Raw genomic sequence first — 20,144 nt, 5'->3', positions numbered from 1 at the left:
ACTTAAAAAACATTTAAAAATGCATAATTTATATAATGAATTCTTCTTATTTTCTAGCGCTTGTCCCGCATTGGTGCAGGATTCGTTTGTTTACATGCATTCTTCCATTTTAACCGATCTAGCGCATCATTTGTTGAAATTCGTATTGTTTCCATATCTTCTATGATTCGGTGAAGCCACCGTTATTGGGGCGTCCACGAGGTTTGGTTCCCCAGACTTATAACAGAGGATATTTTTTTGCGATTGAGTTGTCATAATTGCGCATAATGTGTCCATACCAGCGCAATATAGCTTTTCTTTTCTTGTCCATAATTGGCCTAACTCAGTTGTTTTCTGATGTCATCATATCATATATATAATTCATTATATTATTTATGTAAATAATTAAATTAAGAAAAATATTAAATATTGCAATGTGAACATTGTGACAATGTGAACATTTGGAACGTTGGAAGTTTTTCCTTGAAAACTTTTACTTGTTTAAATTAACGTATACGTATTTTTATTTATTTATTTGTTTATTTCTTACAAAATTACGCAACTGACAACGTACATGTAAGAAAATAATTTGATATATTACAAAGTTTGTCTTCTTAGGCTTCTGACTACTCGGCCTTTTGAAAAATCCAATCCTGTGGACAACAGCAAACGAATATAATACCCCATTATCTGAGAACAGTATTGGACAATACTTTCGTACGATAAGTTACAACTGAAAACAGAACATTCTATCTCGAAGCTGAGATTGGATTCTCACTCGAGACAAACTCTGTTCTTCAATTTGAACATATTTCGCACTATATTTGAGGCATAAAATAATTAATACCAGTAATTCGTCCAATTTTTTTCAAATATTTTACTCAGGACATCTTAGAGCTTAGACCATCTTGTCTTCAGGTTTACAATCACTAACTCTTACGTTATTGCCTCCAAGCTCAAACATTGTAAACACAAAAAGGTTCCTTGGTGGATCACTGAGCTAGAAAACAGGAAAAGTTGTTAGGAGATAAAGGAGGTAATTTAGGAATGAACAGGACCTGGACATTAAAGTCACGCTTAGAGACCAGTAAGGCATGAACACAACGTTTACAAAACCCTTATAAATAAAACAAGGACTAACACTTGAAAGATTTCTGTACCAACACAACCACTGGTCTGAACCGCACTACTTAGCTTGTAAGGAAAAACGCCAGCTCCAAACCCTCTCCACTATCCAGTTCCCTGATGGTCGCTATGTTACCGCTAAAGCTCGGAAACTCGTTAATCTAGATTAACTAGCGTGATCCGTTAAAGTTGCTAAAATTGTTCTATTTCTCAAATTACCTAGGTAATGTGCAGATTATCTAGGTAATCTGCAAATTACCTACTAGGCACTCGGTAAAGTGAAAATAAGATCTTTGCTGAAACAACAGCAACGTTTCTGTACGCTTAAATTAACATAATGTTCTTTATTTAATTTTCGATATCTAAAGAATCAAGTTAATACAATCAAACAATCGACAAATTAGTTGATAGAATCAATCATCAACCAATTAAAAAACATACAAAAAATCAAACGATTTAAAATATTAATACAATTAGGGAAATTATTATATAGATAACCACCTATGGAATTTCGGGACTTTGAGTATCTATCTGAACTGAGGGGACCGAGACGACTTCAACGATACCCTACTTTTGGACCGGAGACGAAAAATAATAAAGTTATCATACTTTTTCTGGTGATCGCATGATATAATTGTGCAGTTAATGTTACCTATGGTGAGTAAAATGGCGGCTCGTCTCTGATTCCAGCAAACAGAAGAAAGGAAACAGTGGGGACGCACGTTCTGTCCTAACCTAACCTATTTTAATAAATTACCATAATTATTACCAACCAAATTATTAGAATAGGTTAGGTTAGGTTTGAACGTGCGTCCCCACTGTTTCCTTTCTTCTCTTTGCTGGAATCAGAGACGAGCCGCCATTTTACCCACCATAGGTAACATTATCCAATTGTGCAGTCTAAAGATTGGTGACACTTTGAATTTCATAGCAATTGGTTTCTGCGACAAGCACACCTATTTGTGGTACATTTATTTGGGCAAAGATCTTATTTTCACTTTACCGAGTGCCTAGTAGGTAATGTGCGGATTACCTAGATACTCTGCACATTATCTAGGTAATTTGAGAAATGGAACAATTTTCACAACTTTGACGGATCACGCTAGTTAATCTGCAGATTAGCTAGGTAATCTGCAGATTAACGAGTTTCGAGCTTTAGCGGTAACAGCTACACCAACAACACGGAAGAAACTATCACGCACATCCTCACCAGCCTTTACCCTTCGAATGACCCACAGCAGGATGACAATACACAAGCGGTTATCCGGAGTTCTACACTCACTCCACCTAAAGAGAGACAATGACCACAACTTCACCTACATCGGTGTTTCGAATGCCATCTGTTCGCTCACCGATAACAGAGCCCAGGTCTTGACGGCATAACCACTGTGATGATAAAACACGCGTTTGAGGCCAATCTTACAGCGTTTGTAATTATCTTCAATATCTGCTTGAACACTGGCTCAGTGGGAAAAGGCTACTGTCAAATTGATTCCCAAACCCACCAGCGCTAACATTTACAAAAAATACAGGCCGATCTGCCTTCTTCCCACTGGGAAAAGTGTTGGACAGTCTAATGATTAATAGGATCACGGGGCATCTGCGCAAGCATAGAGCCCTGCATAAGAATCAGTTCGGCTTCTCTAAAAACAAAGGTACAGTAGACGCTATCCATCAGGTCATTAACTACATCCACAGGCTAAACAGAACAATCAGCATATTGCAATTATCACTATTGACTTTAGAGGCGCCTTCGATCATGCCTGGTGGCCTTTTATCCTGCACACATTACATGCTCATCATTGCCCTCAAAATCTTTACAAACTTCGTCAATCCTATCTTAGAGACAGCAATGCAGGTGTTCATACAACACAAAACAACAGTCATACCCATCACTCGAGGTTGCCCTCAGAGATCCAGGTCTGGTCCTGGTCTCTGGAATGTAGCCTATAACTCTATTCTGCACTTAAAAGACACTCTGCCTCCAGGTTTCCGCATAAAAGGCTATGCGGACGACACAATTATCCTACTTCACACAGGAACAGTGAACGCTTACAGGACATATGCAACGACATTCTCAATAACATTCACCAGTGGAGTATTAAGAATAGGCAACCCTTTAACACAGACAAATGCAAAAACATGATAGTTGGTAGGAACGAGCCATTCACCCTTTGGCTAGGTGCTCACAGAATAAAGCAAAGAACGGAAATTAAATATTTAGGTGTTATTCTTGACGAGAGACAACTTCACACCCCACATCAAATGCATCACGGAAAAAGCTAAAAAGACGGACAACACCTGTCAACTCATTAGTATTACTAGGAACACATGGTGCCTTGGCCCTAATGCTACTAAGCTTATTTATAGGGGTGCAATTCAGCAAGTACTCTTCTATGCCGTACAGGTCTGGGGCCACATGGCCACCAAAGTCCATAACCGTAAAATACTGTTACTTATTCAAAGGATTGCAGCTCTCCACATTGTAAGGCTTATAGGACCGCACCCACTAGGGCCCTTTTGGTAATGCCAGGATTGTTTGTTTGTTAACTTATGGCAACGCAACACTTGGGCGATCTGCCTAGGGGATGCCTTCCGGGGGATCTTTTTAAGGGAAACTGGCCCCTATTTAGGTGTTACAGACGTGGAGAAAACCCGAAAAACTCCACGTAGCCAACATATCCGAGCGAGGCGCGAGCCCACGACCGAACTCCCAGTGTTCAGGGTACGAAAACTGTTTGGCCACTGGTGAGCACTAATGTCAGGATTGACCCCCATCGATTAGAAATTAAACGCATTATTTGGCAAGAAAATCTCGTCACCTTACCCTGGTGAGGTTATAGCAACTCGGATGTTGACAAAATGATTAGAGTAGGTAAGATTCCCCCAGTTTGACCTTGATCAATGATATCAAAAAATTCAGCATCGACAAAAATAACCTCCCGACTTACGATTACCACCCCTCCCATCAGCTTGTCACTGACGTTTACTTCGAAGATCCAGGTGATCATCCCATGTTTAGGATTTACACTGACGGTTCTAAGATGGGTGACGATTTGAGTGCCGCTTTTGTAGTTTACTCCAACTTAGACCGCGAGCTTCACAACGCTTGCATCCGTCTAGGTTCGCACTGGTCATTAGCACAGGTGGAAACTTTAGCTGTTTATATGAGCTTAATTCACATTAGGCGTAGGAAGGACAAAAGACACTACTTACACTATCGCATTTATTCTGACAATAGGGTAGCTTTACACAGGATTGCGAAGTCTGATAGCTGCTTAAAACTCGTCCATCTCATACACCACATTCTTAGACACTTAGACAACATTAGAATTGTGACCGTAGGGTCAGCACCTCTTTGGCGCCCTGTCAGGAGGGCTGAATCTGACACCACCGAGTCTCTGGGGGACTCGGAAATCGTGACGTTACGTCTAAAGANTATCATGAAAACTAATTTTATTTTTAAATCTAAATTATCTTTTATTATAACTTAAATTAATATTTTATGTGTAACATTTTAATATATCAATATTAAAGTTTAATCATTTTCTTACCATCCCGTACACAAGAGGGAAATTCGTTTCGAGGATACCAATAGCCATTGTGTGTCCTGCATCGAAGGATTATTTCTGACCTCCTCCCAGGAAAATAGTAACCCGCTACGCACGTCCCCGTGCAATTCCTATGAATAACAAAAGAAAATGATGGATTTATACGATGATGGATGATAGATAAGCAAGTTTCATCTATAATAAATAGTAATTTATCTGGTATGAAAAAAAAATTTAATATAAACACTTCTTACATTCCAAAAGCATCGTATTTGCAATTGACGTATCCAGCAGTGGGAGGATCTTTTCTTCCACACTTGCTCAGGGTTACTTAGAATATATTGAATTTTATTAAAAGTTATTTAATTTATTGTAGCAAAATTATTATGCAGTTTTATTAATAAAAAACATGTTTTAATGTTGGACAAAATTGTCCTACTTTAACTTTATTAAAAGTTATTTAATTTCTTGGATAGTCTGAGAATATTTCATATAACGATGGTTACAATGATAAGTAAAATTTTTGTTGAAGGAAAATGTAATGTATAAATATTTAACTGTAGAAGATATCAGTAACTCCTGGTTGGGAATAATGAATTTAATGCAAGACTTTAAACAATTACTAGGATGAAAACAATTATTTTAGTCTTAGTAGCATTGATAAATAAGTAATTTCATTTACAGTAATCTAAAAAATCATAAAGCTTAGATTGTAAAGCTGACTTAGTCATCAAAAATTATAATATCCTTGACATATAAGAAACTGTGAATAATAATTACCTTTTATGCAAACACCAGGATAAGTATCAGAAAAGCAGTCAACTGAATCATTAATATAAGAATGAAATGAATAGGACTCAAGATCTGACATAAACCTTTCTCAAAACTGATAAAACAATCATTGTTAAAATAATCATCAATATAAAACATGTTTTAGAAGAGTAATAAACTAAGAATTGTAATAAAACAAGGGAATATTTCAACATTGAAAGTTTCCTCCAAAGTAAGCCATGATCTATTGAATCGAAAGCCTTTGTCAGATTGATTTGGAGCTGTGTAACTTCTGTGGCTTTCAACTTAGAACCAATTTTATAATGTTATACAGATCTGGTTTCAGTACTATTTATCATTCCTCACAGAAATTACATGTTTAGTATGAAAATGTTTAACCAATTTTTAAGAAAAAAGTTAATGATTGAGAATTTTTTATAATATAATTCAATCTCGCAAAATATTTCTTACACTTAGTTTCAGAACCTGTGTATTGCTAACTTTTCAAACTTAAATGTGTTTTGACAGCAGAATGTGCAGTGATAGTCCTATGTACCACATACTTAGCAATTTTATTATGTCACATGGCAAGTTTTGGTAGGAAAGTAAGAAGTTATGTTGAGCTACACACCAACCGAATGCCGAAAATCTATCGGGCTAGTATAAGGCTAATTATTAAATGAATTACATAACCAATTTGGCTTTAGAGGTAAGCGTTAGGTGCCATCTCTTATTAACATTAATAATTATAAATAAATAAATTAATTTAAATAATTTAGAACCGCTGGGAGAAAAAATACAAAATCGGTTTNCCTTTGACCTTATCACCCGTCCGACCAGAACTAAATACGATGTAGAAGATAACTTCGCATCGGAACTCCACCTTCGAATGGCCAGTGCCCATCAATTAGCACAAGAATATGCTGAAGCAGCAGCCAGAGAACGTCAAAAAATACATCGCCGAACTCATAAAATTCCTACATATCAGGTAGGCGATCGAGTCTTCCTTAAGTAGATTTAAGTCTTCCTACTAACAGCCACTTTGCCTAACTTCTACACTTAGCTATTCGTGGCGGCACTGAATTATTGGTGTTCGCTACACTCAGGTTTTCTTTTAGACCCTTCGGGGGGACTACGGCCTTGCAGCCTAAAAACTGCACGCCAACATTAAACATAGAGGATACTGCAGCCTTATGTACACTGTTCAGTGGGATCCTACCTTTCTCTACTGACTACCTCCTCTCCTTCCTTCTTTCCCTCCCCTTTCCCTTACCCTCTTTTCTGCCGGCTAAACACCTCGTGTACGGCCGATGTCTTTCTTGTATGTATGTATGTACTGTACAGACTTAGATAATCAAGACAATTCTAATAATTCATAAAGTATGATTCAAGGAAGCATAGTCTTTACCAAACTATGGATCGGAAGGTTCGAATTCGTATTGGTCAAGGACGATGGCTGACGATCTTTTTTTTTTGTTACTGTGATTAGAGTGAAATCAAATACATACCGAAGTTCGTCATTTTAATTTCTTAAGTTAAATGGATTACAGAATTCTCGAACTGATAAAAATAAAACTACTGAATGTATTTCTTTATAAAATACTCACGAGGACGAAAAGGAGATTCCACGTCTTCGTTAGCATCGTTCTTTTCGGGAATCTTAAAATATAAAAGTATCATTTGAAATAAGTAACAAATATAATCAAACATAAAAAATTATTTAAATCTCTACGAATAGATCTTAAAAAATTTCATATCTTTGCATTATTAAACCATCTTTTATTAAAATAATTCCTGAAAAAATATACTGTTTCATAGTGTTTACTCAACTTTCTAGGTTATTTATCTTCAATAATAATACTGTAATTCCTTTTCTAGAAAAAAATGTATATGAATGTAAATTCGTCCAAACTAACTAAATTGTGACGCTAAATTGGATTATATTTCAACAAAGAATTTTTTCCGATAAATTTAACCAAATTATTTATCGAGATGTGTGTTTCTTTGCTATCTTCAATAATTAGTCAAGTCATTGTCGATCGTGAGTTTCTATACTTTCTTTTAGCCAAAAAATTCCTATTAAATGCTTGATGTTTCTTCTCAGACTGGAGACGGTTCGAAGGAATTTTAATGTGTTCCAATAGTGCAATTTTGGAACATTCTATCTTTATTGGCAAAACATCCGCGGACGATTTTGGTTCGTTCTATTTACAAAAGTTATAAGATAAGAATAAAATACAATTTTAACAGACTAATTGAGGTAAGATGTGTCAGCTATTGTCATTAAAACGAATATATTTTAAAAACGTATTATTGACACAGTTACAATGTACAAGATGTATTAAAATATTATTATAATGTATAGTACCGTACATTAAGTCATTTGTACATACAATCTACTAAACATCTGATAAAAATACACAGATAATTTATGACAGGAACCAAATTTATTTTATGCAAACATCAAAATTATATATAATTATCGAATGTTTTAATATTAATGCTGTTCGCATCGACTCTTTTTAGTGTGTTCTATTTGCGAATAAAAAAAAATCATCAAATTTTTTTTATTTTCTCGACTGTTAACATAATCATTTCATAATAGTTTAAATGAAATCTCATTACAGCAATAAATATTATTTAAATGAATTATATAGTCTTAGAAAGTATATTTAAAAGCATTAATTATTAGCATATAGGAAATAAGGTACAGCTTACATCACTAACAAACATCCATTCTTTATCAGGATTAACGTCGCCCTGTTGATCGTTAATAATCTGTTCGTCCCGTAAATTCGATTCATCCAATTGATTATATCCCGTCGAATCGATTTCTAAACAGAGAAAGTAATATGAGAAATAAAAACTTATTTATCAGACAGTATAATTTCTATTATTATTATTATCATAAGTTTAAATTCCATAAACGTCTCGAAATTCTATCGTTTTCGGACAGCAAAGTTCAGTAAAAAATATTTTGGTGGAAAACGAATAATTTATAACGTAAAAATTGTATTCTGTAAATGTAAACTTAAAAATATTTTTTGCATTATGCAAAATTAGAGCGAAATAACGGTTTACAAAGTAAGAGCGTTATATTGCAGACTCGAATAATATTAATGCTTATTTTCGTTTTTTAAGAAGTCTTCGTGTCATGATAGAGAATGAAAGATCTTACCACCCTTTATAGGAGGAAGGTGGAGTCAGTACTTATGTAAGATAAATGATATATGACATTTAATAATAAATCTCAGTTTTCTGATTATATTATTTTGTTTCTTATTAACAAAATGATAAATATTGTAGTTCTTATTATACTAAATTAATGTTATGTTGTATCTAATGTAGCAGTTACCAGACACCTTTTATTCGTTTTTCAGATAGCTTTTCAATTGAGCACTTTTTTGTAAAATCCTTTATAGGAGAGTGCATGGACAACAATAAATTTTAACTGGAAACTAAAGTTAAAAAACGTAATTTGAAATAAAATACGCATTTGTACATAACTCGAATATATTGTGTTTTTTAATTATTAACAATAAAAAATGTTGATTTAAAAGTCTTTTTACCTTCCATACAAGCAGGAATATTTTGCGGTGTCCATAATCCTTGTAAATTACATCTGATAAGAGGAGGATCGAAAGTTGTTCTAAATATCATTCCGGAAGGACATTTTAGCTGACACAAAGTCTCGTTAGAATAATGCTGACATTTGATATCGCCGGAGAACATCAATCTTCGTTGGTCGCAGTTCGATTCGTCTGAATATATATTTTTTTTTAATAAAAAGTTTTGAATTTCATTGTAATTGCATAAATATAAACGAAAATATAAATTATCCAAAATAGTAACATTATTTTTGAATTAATTTTAACTTGTAATATTATTAGGCTATATTATTTTAATTATCTATTTTCACCTTATTACTAAATTAAATTACTGTAATTGTGTTTTTTTAAGTTTATCATAATACAATTATGATAAATTATACAAATAATTAGTTTAGTCATTTGATTTTAAAATTTGTCTTCCGTTTTGTTCTCTTTCGGGATGAGAGTCTCTAAATTATACATCCTTTCTACTCGATTTTCCGTCAATTAAAAATAATTCACAAGGTCTTTTAAAATGAGTCGAAGCAATTCTATAACATTTTAAAATCAAATTGTGACCGTAGTTGGATAATTATTACGAAATATACTTTTTTAAAAGCTTTTTTTCCGAAATAAAAAGAAGCGTACCAATAAATATTTCCGTTTGAAAAATGTGGCACAGATAAACCTTACTCTTTATATCCAATTGTACGATAAGAACTAAAGTAGCGTTAATACTCGATAATATATCACGATTAAATTAAATTTAAATTCATATAAAATTAATAAACAAATTAATCGAGAAAATATTCCCGTATAGTGCTTACGATATTGGCAGATGTGCCCACGATATCCTCTCGGACACAAACAAGTGTTGAGATTGGTACAAACTCCGCCATTCTGGCATTCCGGATTGCAGGTCACTATTAAGGGGAATTAAATTATTAATTAATTAAGTAATTAGATTATTTGTTATAATAATTTAGAATTTTGTCGAATTTCATATTATTCGTTCTATTCACAATTCCAATATCTCTTGGAAAATAAAACGGAATCACGTAACGAAATATAATAAATATATTTGACATTTTAGCAATTTAAAGGAGTCGTTTAGATGAATTATAAATGAAACGAGGAAGATCAAAGATTAAATATTTATAGAATAACTACTTTATGTTTTTACCGAAGACATTTATTTTAGATCATAATTAATTAAGATGCGAATGAAAATATACCTAAGCAGTTGGGAAAGGTGGGTGCAGGTTTCCAAGTTCCGTCGGAAGTATCGCAATATAGAGTCAGTTTGGTATTTCCGTTATCGAATTTATATCCTAAGCGACACTCGGCGGTACATTCCCTGTAAAGCAAAAAAACGTCACTGTTAATATTTGTATAAAGAATAGATAAAATGAGAAATTTTATATTAAATCTCACATGGAGTATTGTCTGGAATAACACCGCATGTTACTATTGGAAGGAGCTGGTGGTTGTTTGCATAAATTTAATCCTGTAATAAAAAATTATTTTATCATTTTTTATTGGAAGCGTTATATTAATTGTAGTAAAATAATAGGATGTATTACACCGATAATTTAGTATATTGAAAGAAAATAATTAAAATATTATGTTTAATATAAAAGTTTTTATATTAATGCTGTTATAAAAGATACATCGCAAGAAAAGCAATTTTGAAGAAATTTATAATTTTTTTTTTAAATTTTAATAAAGTATGATATTGATTACTAAATTGATTAGGGAAATGATAGAACTCGAGAGTAAAATTTTGACTGCTTTTTTTCTTAAAAATAACTTTTGTATTTACTTGTTTTCACTTTTAACAATATATTATTTGTATCCTTCTTAAAATGAAACGAGTGAATGTAAAGTAAATATAAGTAAATGTGAAAAAATTATTGTTGTTTGGTTTGGTTTTATTCGTATACGACAACGCAACACATAGGCGACCTGCCGAGGGAGGACGCCAATCGAGAGGTCTTTTATCGGAAACTGGCCCCTATTCAGGTGTTATTTATGTCAAGAAAACCCGGAAAACTCCCCGTGGTCAACTCGTTGGCCAGGCGCGAATCTACGGCCTACTACCGGAGTTTGGTGGTTTTATCCACTCGGCCAATAATGGACACATTTTTGTTGTTGAGGCATTGCCATCATCTTTCGTCTGAGCATTGATTTGTGGTTAATTGATATCAAATAAAAACCGTTATTTATCCGTTAATATACATTTTGTACATGCAATACAGTACGTTGAAATAAATTTCTGTAATATTTACCTTTTTGCTTATTTCAGATTTGTTTTCTTAATATCGATCTTTCAGAGTGGAAATAATTAAATCTTTAATTGATTCGGATTCTCTTACATAATAATAATAATAATTAGGTGACTGAATAAATTCTCAAAAATTTCTTAATTAAATTAGTTTTCCAGCAAATGATTAAAATTAATTCTATGTGACAAATAGAATGTGGCTTAAATAATTACTGATTAACACGAAATGCCTAAGTTTATATGTTGAATAAACATTTCTTTTTGATAGTTATAAGCAAAGCCAAATAAATTTGAAAAAAACAAAGAAAATTGAAAACGAATGGAATTACAGTATATTCAAATCTAATCAAAAGACCGACTTAAGTAATAAAAATGATAACGTATACTTACTTTCGCACTTCGGAAACTCAGCGTAAGGACGCCATCTGACCACACCATTTTCCTGAGTACAGGTCAGAGTTAATTCGAGAGAACCGTTAGGAAAATAATAACCGTTCGAACAGTAACCGATACACGTTCTGAAAATATGCATTATTTTTCATTTTTAATTTTATCGATAAAACACATCCAAGAAAGATAAAATACAAAATTGTTAAACTTATGCATAGTCTATAATATAAATTTCGATTTTTTTTTCTTATAAGAAATATAATCAAAAATTTATCTGCTGGATATTTTAAACAAGAATTTACATGTAAGATATTTTAGATTAAAAATGTATATACAGTATTTGATTTTTTATTTCTTTTTCTGGTATTTTTGAAACCGTGCCAGTAATTTTTAATCCAAACACAAATTATTTATCATATTTATAAATTAATCATTATCGTATTTATCGTTTTTATTTCTTTCTAACATAAGGTATGTCTTTTAGACCCTTCTCTATTGCTTCTATAATCAAAACGTGGAGCATGACATTTATTATTAAATACATTTATATTTAAACACAGTTTGTTAAATATAACAATAAGATTATTTCATACAGTAATATTGGTCGCATTAGTGAAAGAACATTCATAAAGTATGTTACTCATTTAAGGGAAGGAAATTTTAATATTGGGACATCAGCCTACAGTGGCTCTATGCTGCGTGTATTAAGTTTAATGAAAAGGGGGAAAGGGAATCAAAATTCGTTTAAAATGTGACATGTTTCACAGTCGTCTTCATTAGAGTAGATAGCTACAAAATATAACCCAGTATTATAGTAGATTTTGCTGCTATAATATCAAATAATAGCTTGATTTATTGATATAATGTGCACTACAGCACTATACTTACATAATTACAATAACAACCTGTAAATTAAAGAAACACGATATTTTAGTCGAAATAATAACCGTTATAATCAACAAAAGTAACCAGTGAAATATGCACGTATTACTTAATCATCTTTTCTAATCATAACTAATAATCTACTAATACTAATAAAAAGCACTCATGACATTGTTTATTGGTAATTTTAGCGTTAATTTTCCAATTACATTTATATTTTTCTTTCCCCTTTGTTTTCAATTACTTCCACGGAATCTATGGAAGTAGCCCTTTTTTTTATAGCAAGAGATGTAAACACCGCGTAATCTAAAACTGCTAGTTAATTAGTACAATGACTTGTGCACTTTTGCATTTAATTTGCGTTACAACCAAAAACTAACATGCCGTCCAAATGGGTCTTAAATATCTTTTTCAACTGACTTTTTACTTTAAACATGAAGTTTACACGTTTTTGATGCGTCTGTATCAAAAACACAGTATTTAAATTTGTGACTGTGAAGTTTTTGTGTTATACTATGGTCTTCTGAAACAAGTCAGTAACAAAACTCTGTTTTAAAACGACGGATTTTTAAAGTCTAAGTACACTTTTTAACATCTTCAATCCATTATCCAACATTTTTGTACACATTTAGCAAATTTTCATTTATTATAATCTCAAAGCTATTATAAATAACTTGAATATTTAAAGCTCTTCGCACTTACTTTTTATTCGAAGAACTTTGGCATTTATAACTTCCCGGAACGGGAGAAGCCAATTTTGGACAAGACAATTTTATACCTGTAAGTATCGATGGCAAAAATGATTATATTTTATCCACTTGTCAGATTTCAAATTCTTTTAGCAAACTGAATCTTACCAGAACAGGCAGGAAATGAACTAGCGGTCGTCCATCTTCCACTCGCTCTATCACATATCAATTGCATTTGGGACGAACCGTCGGGAAAATAAAATCCACTGAAACACCTTCCCACACATTTCCTATAAACATAAGTAATACAGTTAGTTACAAATATGAACAACGTTAAATTATAAATATGTTGTCATAAATAAATGTATGATCCTGAACTATATCTAATGACAAAACATTTTAAGTGTGTCAGATTTCATTCTGTTTCTGTTTGCATTTGTTTTTCTTATGGCGTAGGTACTAAGGGAGATAGATCATTAGAAAGATAGAAAAGCAAAATTTCTACCCGAGCGCATGAGCTCGGGTAGAAATTTTCTCTAATGGAACATGGTCGCTTTCAGACTTCTGTCAGTACTTTTTTTTGCATATTTAAAACTAAAGAACACGACTTGCTCGAACACTTAATTATAAAACAGAGCAGTGGTTTTCAACCAGATGTGGTGACATACTAAGGTGCGGCAGCGACACTTTAGAGATGCCGCGAAATAGTCCAGAGCAGCCATAACACGTGTTTACTTTTAGTAATACACGTGTTGTGGCGACTATTAAAAAATTGAAAAACAATGGTCAGTGTTTCTCAACCTCTAACGAATCGTCGCCCCCTTCAACGTAGTATCGCCCCCTTCAACGTAGTATCGCCCCCTTCAATAAAACCGTTACGTAGTATTGCCACTTCACTACAAAATTCCGATGCCGAGGGACAAGGCTAACGCCTAATTCGTACTGCATTGAATAGACTAGTGACTAGTATAATGTTATTTGTTTAATTATTATACAATATAACGAATAAAATATCTAATTATTCTTAATATAATGTTTTACTATATCGCCCAGAAAATTGTTTTTCGCCCCCAAAATATAAATTGTTATTAATCGCCCCCTCAACATGGAAAAACGCCCACATGGGGGCGATATCGCCCCCGTTGAGAAACACTGGACTAGAGCAATAGTTCTACAGTCTGATCATCAATCGCATTCGTTAAAATCTTTGAAGAATATGATACATTTTATTTAGTGTTCTTCCGGGTTATTCATTTTGACCAGATCTAAACATCAGAAGCTTAGAATACAATATATATTTTTAGTATGCGAAAGTGTATAACCTACAGTATGCGAGAATCTATGATAGAAATTATTAGTAAAATATCAAAATTTACAGAGTAATTCGCCGAAGGGAATTCCTGTATTTTTATGCTTTCTGTAAACAAAGAATATATACACGTAAGACTTACATAGTTCGACTATCCGAGACGCAATCCACTCGACCCGAATCCGGAGAATCCGGTCCGTTACATAGAGATTCTACACTTACTAGAAATAATATTAAAAATGTACAGTACATTAACTTATAACATAAAAACTGAACATAATAAATATTCTAAGAAATGTAAATCGAACAGATTTCATTTACGTAGACATTTGTATTTTATATGAGGATTTTATAAAGCAGACTTCATCACAAATGAGCCAGAAATTATTCGTTACGAAATTGTGCTCTCAATAAGAACCATTAAAGTTGAAATCGAATGAAAAGTTTAGAAAGATTAAACAAATATAATGATTTTTGTTTGTTTTCCCCCTTTTATTTTCGTTCAAAGACAAGTTTTCTTTACGTAGACTGTTATAAGTAGTAAGACAGAATCGACAAAATTTTGAAAACGACGTGGTAAATTTTTAGATGTCGGATAGAAATCGCTGATTCTTCGACATCTAAGACTATAGACAACAAACTTCCAATTATCCAATTATCAATAATAAACTAGCTTCTTACTTACCTACTTGTTGATAGTCGTTTCCTGAAAAACAAGAATAAATAATTATTTTTATTGTCCAGCTTACACTGTAATAACAAAACTTTCCCCTTTACGCTTAAGATATTTTTATGTTTAATACATACTAAACCTTTCTCGACCCTCTTCCTGGTTTTTTCCCAAAAACAGAAATAAAAAAATAAAAATAATAGATAGAACTACCTAACGAGGGCTCATAAATAGGGTCGACAAAGGTTTAGTATGTATTAAAAAAAATGTCTCAAGCGTAAAGGTGAAAGTTTTGTTGGTAATAAAAAGTAATATGAGCTTATATAACTTATATAAATTGTAAATATAGTTATACAATGATGTTATAATTAGATAATTATATATATTTTACGTATTTAAACGTACAGTACAGTGGAACCGCGCTTAAGGAGAATAATTCGTTCCAGAATCTTACTCGTAATACGAGACACTCGTTAAACGAAATAATTTTTCCCATATAAATTAGTGTAAAATACGATAATGTGTTCCAGGCCGAAAAAATTGCTCAAATATTTTATGTATAACGATTATTCAAAGAAAATTATACAAAATACATTGTTAAAAACCGTGAATCATCATCTTTTCTTCCAGCCGCGGAATGAACCAACTTGGAATGCGGATTCGATTTGCGGAAAACAAAAAAATAAAAAAATATCTCTCATAAACAGCCAAACGATATGCCAAATTCTTGGGCTATGTAAAGGTTATAATTAAATATTAGAAATTAATTAATTTGACTAGAGGTAGGCAGTTATGCTGTCATCTCGTATTAAATTTAATAATTATAAATAGCTAATTCTTAATTTAGACATTTCTAAAATTTAATTTGGAATTGGTCATTAAATTTAATACGAGATGACAGCATAACTGCCTACCTATAGTCAAATTAATTAATTTCTAATATTTAATTATAACCTTTACATAGCCCAAAAATTTGGCATATCGTTTGCGGTGTTTATTATATAACGGACTATGGTTGTTGATGTTTATACGTAATATGTGTAAACACAAATTTGGAAAAATATGTGATAACAAGCGACAGTAAGATGCTAGTGGAACGAGTGCTAAACACAGACTGATGGAGATGCGCACAATCCGGTAATTCCCTCTGCTGGTCACTCGTTAAGCGAGGTTCCACAGTATATTACAGCATATAAGACACAACTTTTCCCAAAAAAAGGACAAAAAGTATCATTCTGCATCTTATTTGTGAAGTCCCCGTAATATTTCGGGAAGGTGATCTATTCCGATACGTTGGACCCCGTCCCACACTTCCCAGCACCTATAGTGGCCTAGCCAAAGCCATAATGGGCTTGATAAAGGAAGAAGAAGAAGAAAAAAAGGCCCTCTTAACGTCCACAGGATGGAAAGTGTTTAAAAAAATCATTTATATAGGCCTATTTATATAGCAAAAGAGATTTTTGTTTAAAAAATATATCTTGTTATATAAATATATAATTGATTATGTTATATAACTACTTTTTTCGTTATTTTCGATATATAACTTAAGAAATATAAAGTAATAAATATTGTTTTTCAGCTTCACAATTATTTGGGATATAAATTAACTTTATGCATAAATACATTTAATGTTGCTATATTTCACTCTTCGAAAACTCATTTATGTAATATAATTTACAGTAATTTCATTAATGTTTAAAACTTTCGTTATAACTGATAAAACGAGTTTTATTCTTGTCTTTATTAGACTTTAATTGGAAGTATTTTACATGGCAATTTTGTAGAAATTCTTGATGTAAAATGTCTTTTAAAAATTTAATGAGTTTCAAATAATAATAAATTACTATTATTTTTTTGTTTTTTTTTTGTTTCGTAAAATCAAAATTATATTAAACTTTGCGCTTTTGTTTCAGTTTTGTAGCTTTTCGTTCTTAAAAATAAATAAAAAAAAACTTGCCTGCACCGGTACAAGAAGGAAACTTGTTGTAAGGAATCCATTTATTACTGTGAGTAAAACATTCTGTCATCATTTCGGTGGAACCATCCGGAAAATGATATCCTGGAGAACAGTAGGCTTTACAAACTCTTTAAAGAAAGAATTGTAGCATTTAATATTATGTAAATAGAACAAATAAAATATACACGGACACTAAAAGATGTTTAATAACAACTTTAAAATTTATTAGTATAATTTGTTAGAAATATTTTCGTTAGGTTAAAAAAATATATATATGTAAAATTATCAGGAAATTTTAATATTTTTAAAAATGTAAATACCATCGAGCAAGTTTTAATTTTTTCGTTAGTTTAATTTATCTCGGTCATAGTTACATATTTTATATTTTTCGAATGCCAAATATTTCAGATGTCAAATATTTCAAAACTCAAAACTAGAAAAATAAATTGGTAAAATCGATTTGCAAAATTTATTAGTCACTTTTTGCATTGAAATTTTTTATAATGAATATTTTTTTTAATTTCATTATAAAAAATGACTTATATCGTACTTTTTAAATAATAAGTTTTATAGGTTGATGAATTTATATTTGGATCCTTCACTGAAATCTGTAGCACTATATAAGCATTGTAGCAATATTGTGGCTCAAAATTTTGTCAACTAACTTTAAGTGAATTTTTGTAATGACTACATGAATTCTTCCAAATGAGTCAAAAATAATCTGGAGTTTACCTTTTTAGGAAGAAGAAAAAAATCACCAAATAACCATTGTACCAAAATAAAACCGTAGACTCTTATTTTAAAACGAAAATTGGGTGCAAAGACTGCCCATCATCACTCAGTCATGATTATTCTCTTCGGAATTTCTTGGAATCATCTGTTAATCATAAGTTAGAAGAGACAGGGAATCGTCGAGTGAATATGATGAATACAATCAAGATTTGGTTATTAAAATCTTGAATTTGGAGAGGAAACATTGCGATGAAGAATAAGATCTCAAAGGTGGAAAGTGCCATTAAGGACCAAAATGCATATAATGAAGAATTAATATCGTTTTGTATGAATAGGATTGCTAATGGTTCGTTGATTAATAACAATGTTATTTAATATATTCACCCCAAGTGAATTAAATCTGAAGAATTAATATTTAAAGACTTTAAAGTTTCCGAATTAAAACCTAATGATATTAAAGGTTAGTGACGAATACTTTTACAAATATTAGCCTAAATATAGCCTACTACAGGCCTATTTTGGAAAATATTTAAACGAAATAAATAATTATGAAACATTATTTAAATTGACCAATTTAAATTAATTGTTATAACAATATTTATTTTAAATTTTCGAAGAAAGCCAAAACTTACTTCATATCCGGTTTAGGGTTGCAAAATACATTTCCATTGTTGGGCGGAGGCGGATTTTCGCAAATCGGAGGAGGATCTGAAACATTGATTTGGTTATTTCACTTTCAGCATAGAATACGGCTTTTCAATATTAAAAAAGAATAATAACTACTTCCGACAATGGCGTTAGCTAAGTTAAAATCGACAAGCTAAAAGAATTCTTCAGATAATAGGCCTACATTTAATTTTTCATACTGTATAGGTTCTTGTACAAAGTGTAATACAATTATTACAGCAAAACGTGTGTAGAGTTGTCACTGAGAAACAGAACATTTCCCCTTTCGTTTGATTACACTGTGGCGTTTAAAAATTACAAATGAAAATGACAAAGTTAAAAACAACTTTTTCAGCCGATTAAAGAAAAATATTACTAATTTTTTAAATAGTTTAAATATTTAAGATAACGAAAATGTTTGAATAAAACAATCATATTTAGGTATTATAATTATGAAGTCGCAGAGAATAGATTTCTGCATAGCTTCAGTAAGTCTAAAAAGACTTAGAAGCATATATTTTTGATACAGGAAGGAAAAAGTCACTCCTGCCCTCCCGAGATGTACCTGACAGAATTAAAAAACGTTTTTTACGGCTCGATCAACGGTAACGCTAAAAATTACAAGAATTAAGAGTGAATAATGTATATACTCGTAGTAAAAGTTTTGGTAAGGTTTTATAGTAGTGCAGTACGCGTTAGTGATAATTATTATAGTATCAAATGTATAGATTCAAGTCGCTTTACAGACAAATTGAGAAATAGAATTTCTTTAAATTGAATATGGTTAAAACTAATTTGTTTTACAGAATTTAACAAAAGTCTTTATTAAATGCGAAAATTTTTTAAAATGGTTACATTCATATAACGAGCAATTATTTATTGTGACATTGTTACAATGCCGGACTGCAATTTTTATCATATTTTTAATCTATTTAATTTAAAATATATGCTCTTCATCTCAAATTAGTAGTGTCTTGCCCATGTATATCATACTTTCCTGCTAGCAATAGAGTCGTGCCGGTCAAATATGTAACTCCATTCAGGGGAAAATTTTAAATTGAAATAACGAGATTTCTGGTGCATATCAGAACTCCTTATATAGTTAATCAGGGCCTGTTGCCCCTAAGCTTTCCATATCTGGTCTCGACTTTCATATATCTAACATATTTTCGAGTCTAAGGGAAGACAAACAGACAGACGACAGTGGAAGTTTATAGGTCTACAATTTTTTGAAATTAATGACCCCAATAAATGTTATATGGACATTTAGTTAAATCGGCAAAATATTTGAATACTTTCTTAACTGTCGATTCTCTACAAGGAAAATTAAATCATGATTTGAAATGTAATTATCGAAAGATTCAGATTAATTATTTATTTTAATTAATAACAAAATTTGTTTAGTTAACTCGAAGTAGTCTGCAAAGACGTGCATCGGTTACTAAGTAGCTTACTTGGATTTCTAGTATCGTTATATAAGTACTTTTTTCGTTATTTTCGATATATAACTTAAGAAATATAAAGTAATAAATATTGTTTTTCAGCTTCA

The 20,144-nt window shown here is 31.7% G+C and overlaps 1 protein-coding gene across 1 annotated transcript in view; it reads right to left on the bottom strand.

The window, feature by feature from the left end:
- Positions 1-20,059, bottom strand: part of LOC111639662 — a 42,421-nt gene extending 22,362 nt beyond the window's left edge. Inside the window, exons 1-14 of the mRNA XM_023385576.1 lie at positions 20,050-20,059; positions 18,562-18,637; positions 17,198-17,325; positions 15,256-15,276; positions 14,713-14,791; positions 13,430-13,551; positions 13,275-13,350; positions 11,691-11,818; positions 10,451-10,523; positions 10,252-10,373; positions 9,844-9,939; positions 8,996-9,187; positions 8,145-8,260; positions 7,034-7,085 (exon numbers count right to left, since the gene is read on the bottom strand). Coding sequence (XP_023241344.1) covers positions 7,034-7,085; positions 8,145-8,260; positions 8,996-9,187; positions 9,844-9,939; positions 10,252-10,373; positions 10,451-10,523; positions 11,691-11,818; positions 13,275-13,350; positions 13,430-13,551; positions 14,713-14,791; positions 15,256-15,276; positions 17,198-17,325; positions 18,562-18,566 — 1,210 coding nt within the window. The 5' untranslated portion in view covers positions 18,567-18,637; positions 20,050-20,059. The remainder of the gene's footprint in view (positions 1-7,033; positions 7,086-8,144; positions 8,261-8,995; positions 9,188-9,843; positions 9,940-10,251; positions 10,374-10,450; positions 10,524-11,690; positions 11,819-13,274; positions 13,351-13,429; positions 13,552-14,712; positions 14,792-15,255; positions 15,277-17,197; positions 17,326-18,561; positions 18,638-20,049) is intronic.
- Between the last annotated feature and the right edge of the window lie 85 nt (positions 20,060-20,144).

The sequence above is a fragment of the Centruroides sculpturatus genome, unplaced genomic scaffold (assembly GCF_000671375.1).
Source record: "Centruroides sculpturatus isolate CEXI.00-Female unplaced genomic scaffold, Cexi_2.0 scaffold1211, whole genome shotgun sequence".
NCBI classification, from domain to species: domain Eukaryota; kingdom Metazoa; phylum Arthropoda; class Arachnida; order Scorpiones; family Buthidae; genus Centruroides; species Centruroides sculpturatus.
The sequence above is the reverse complement of the archived record's forward strand: the minus strand, read 5'-3'. Positions and strand labels throughout refer to the sequence as shown.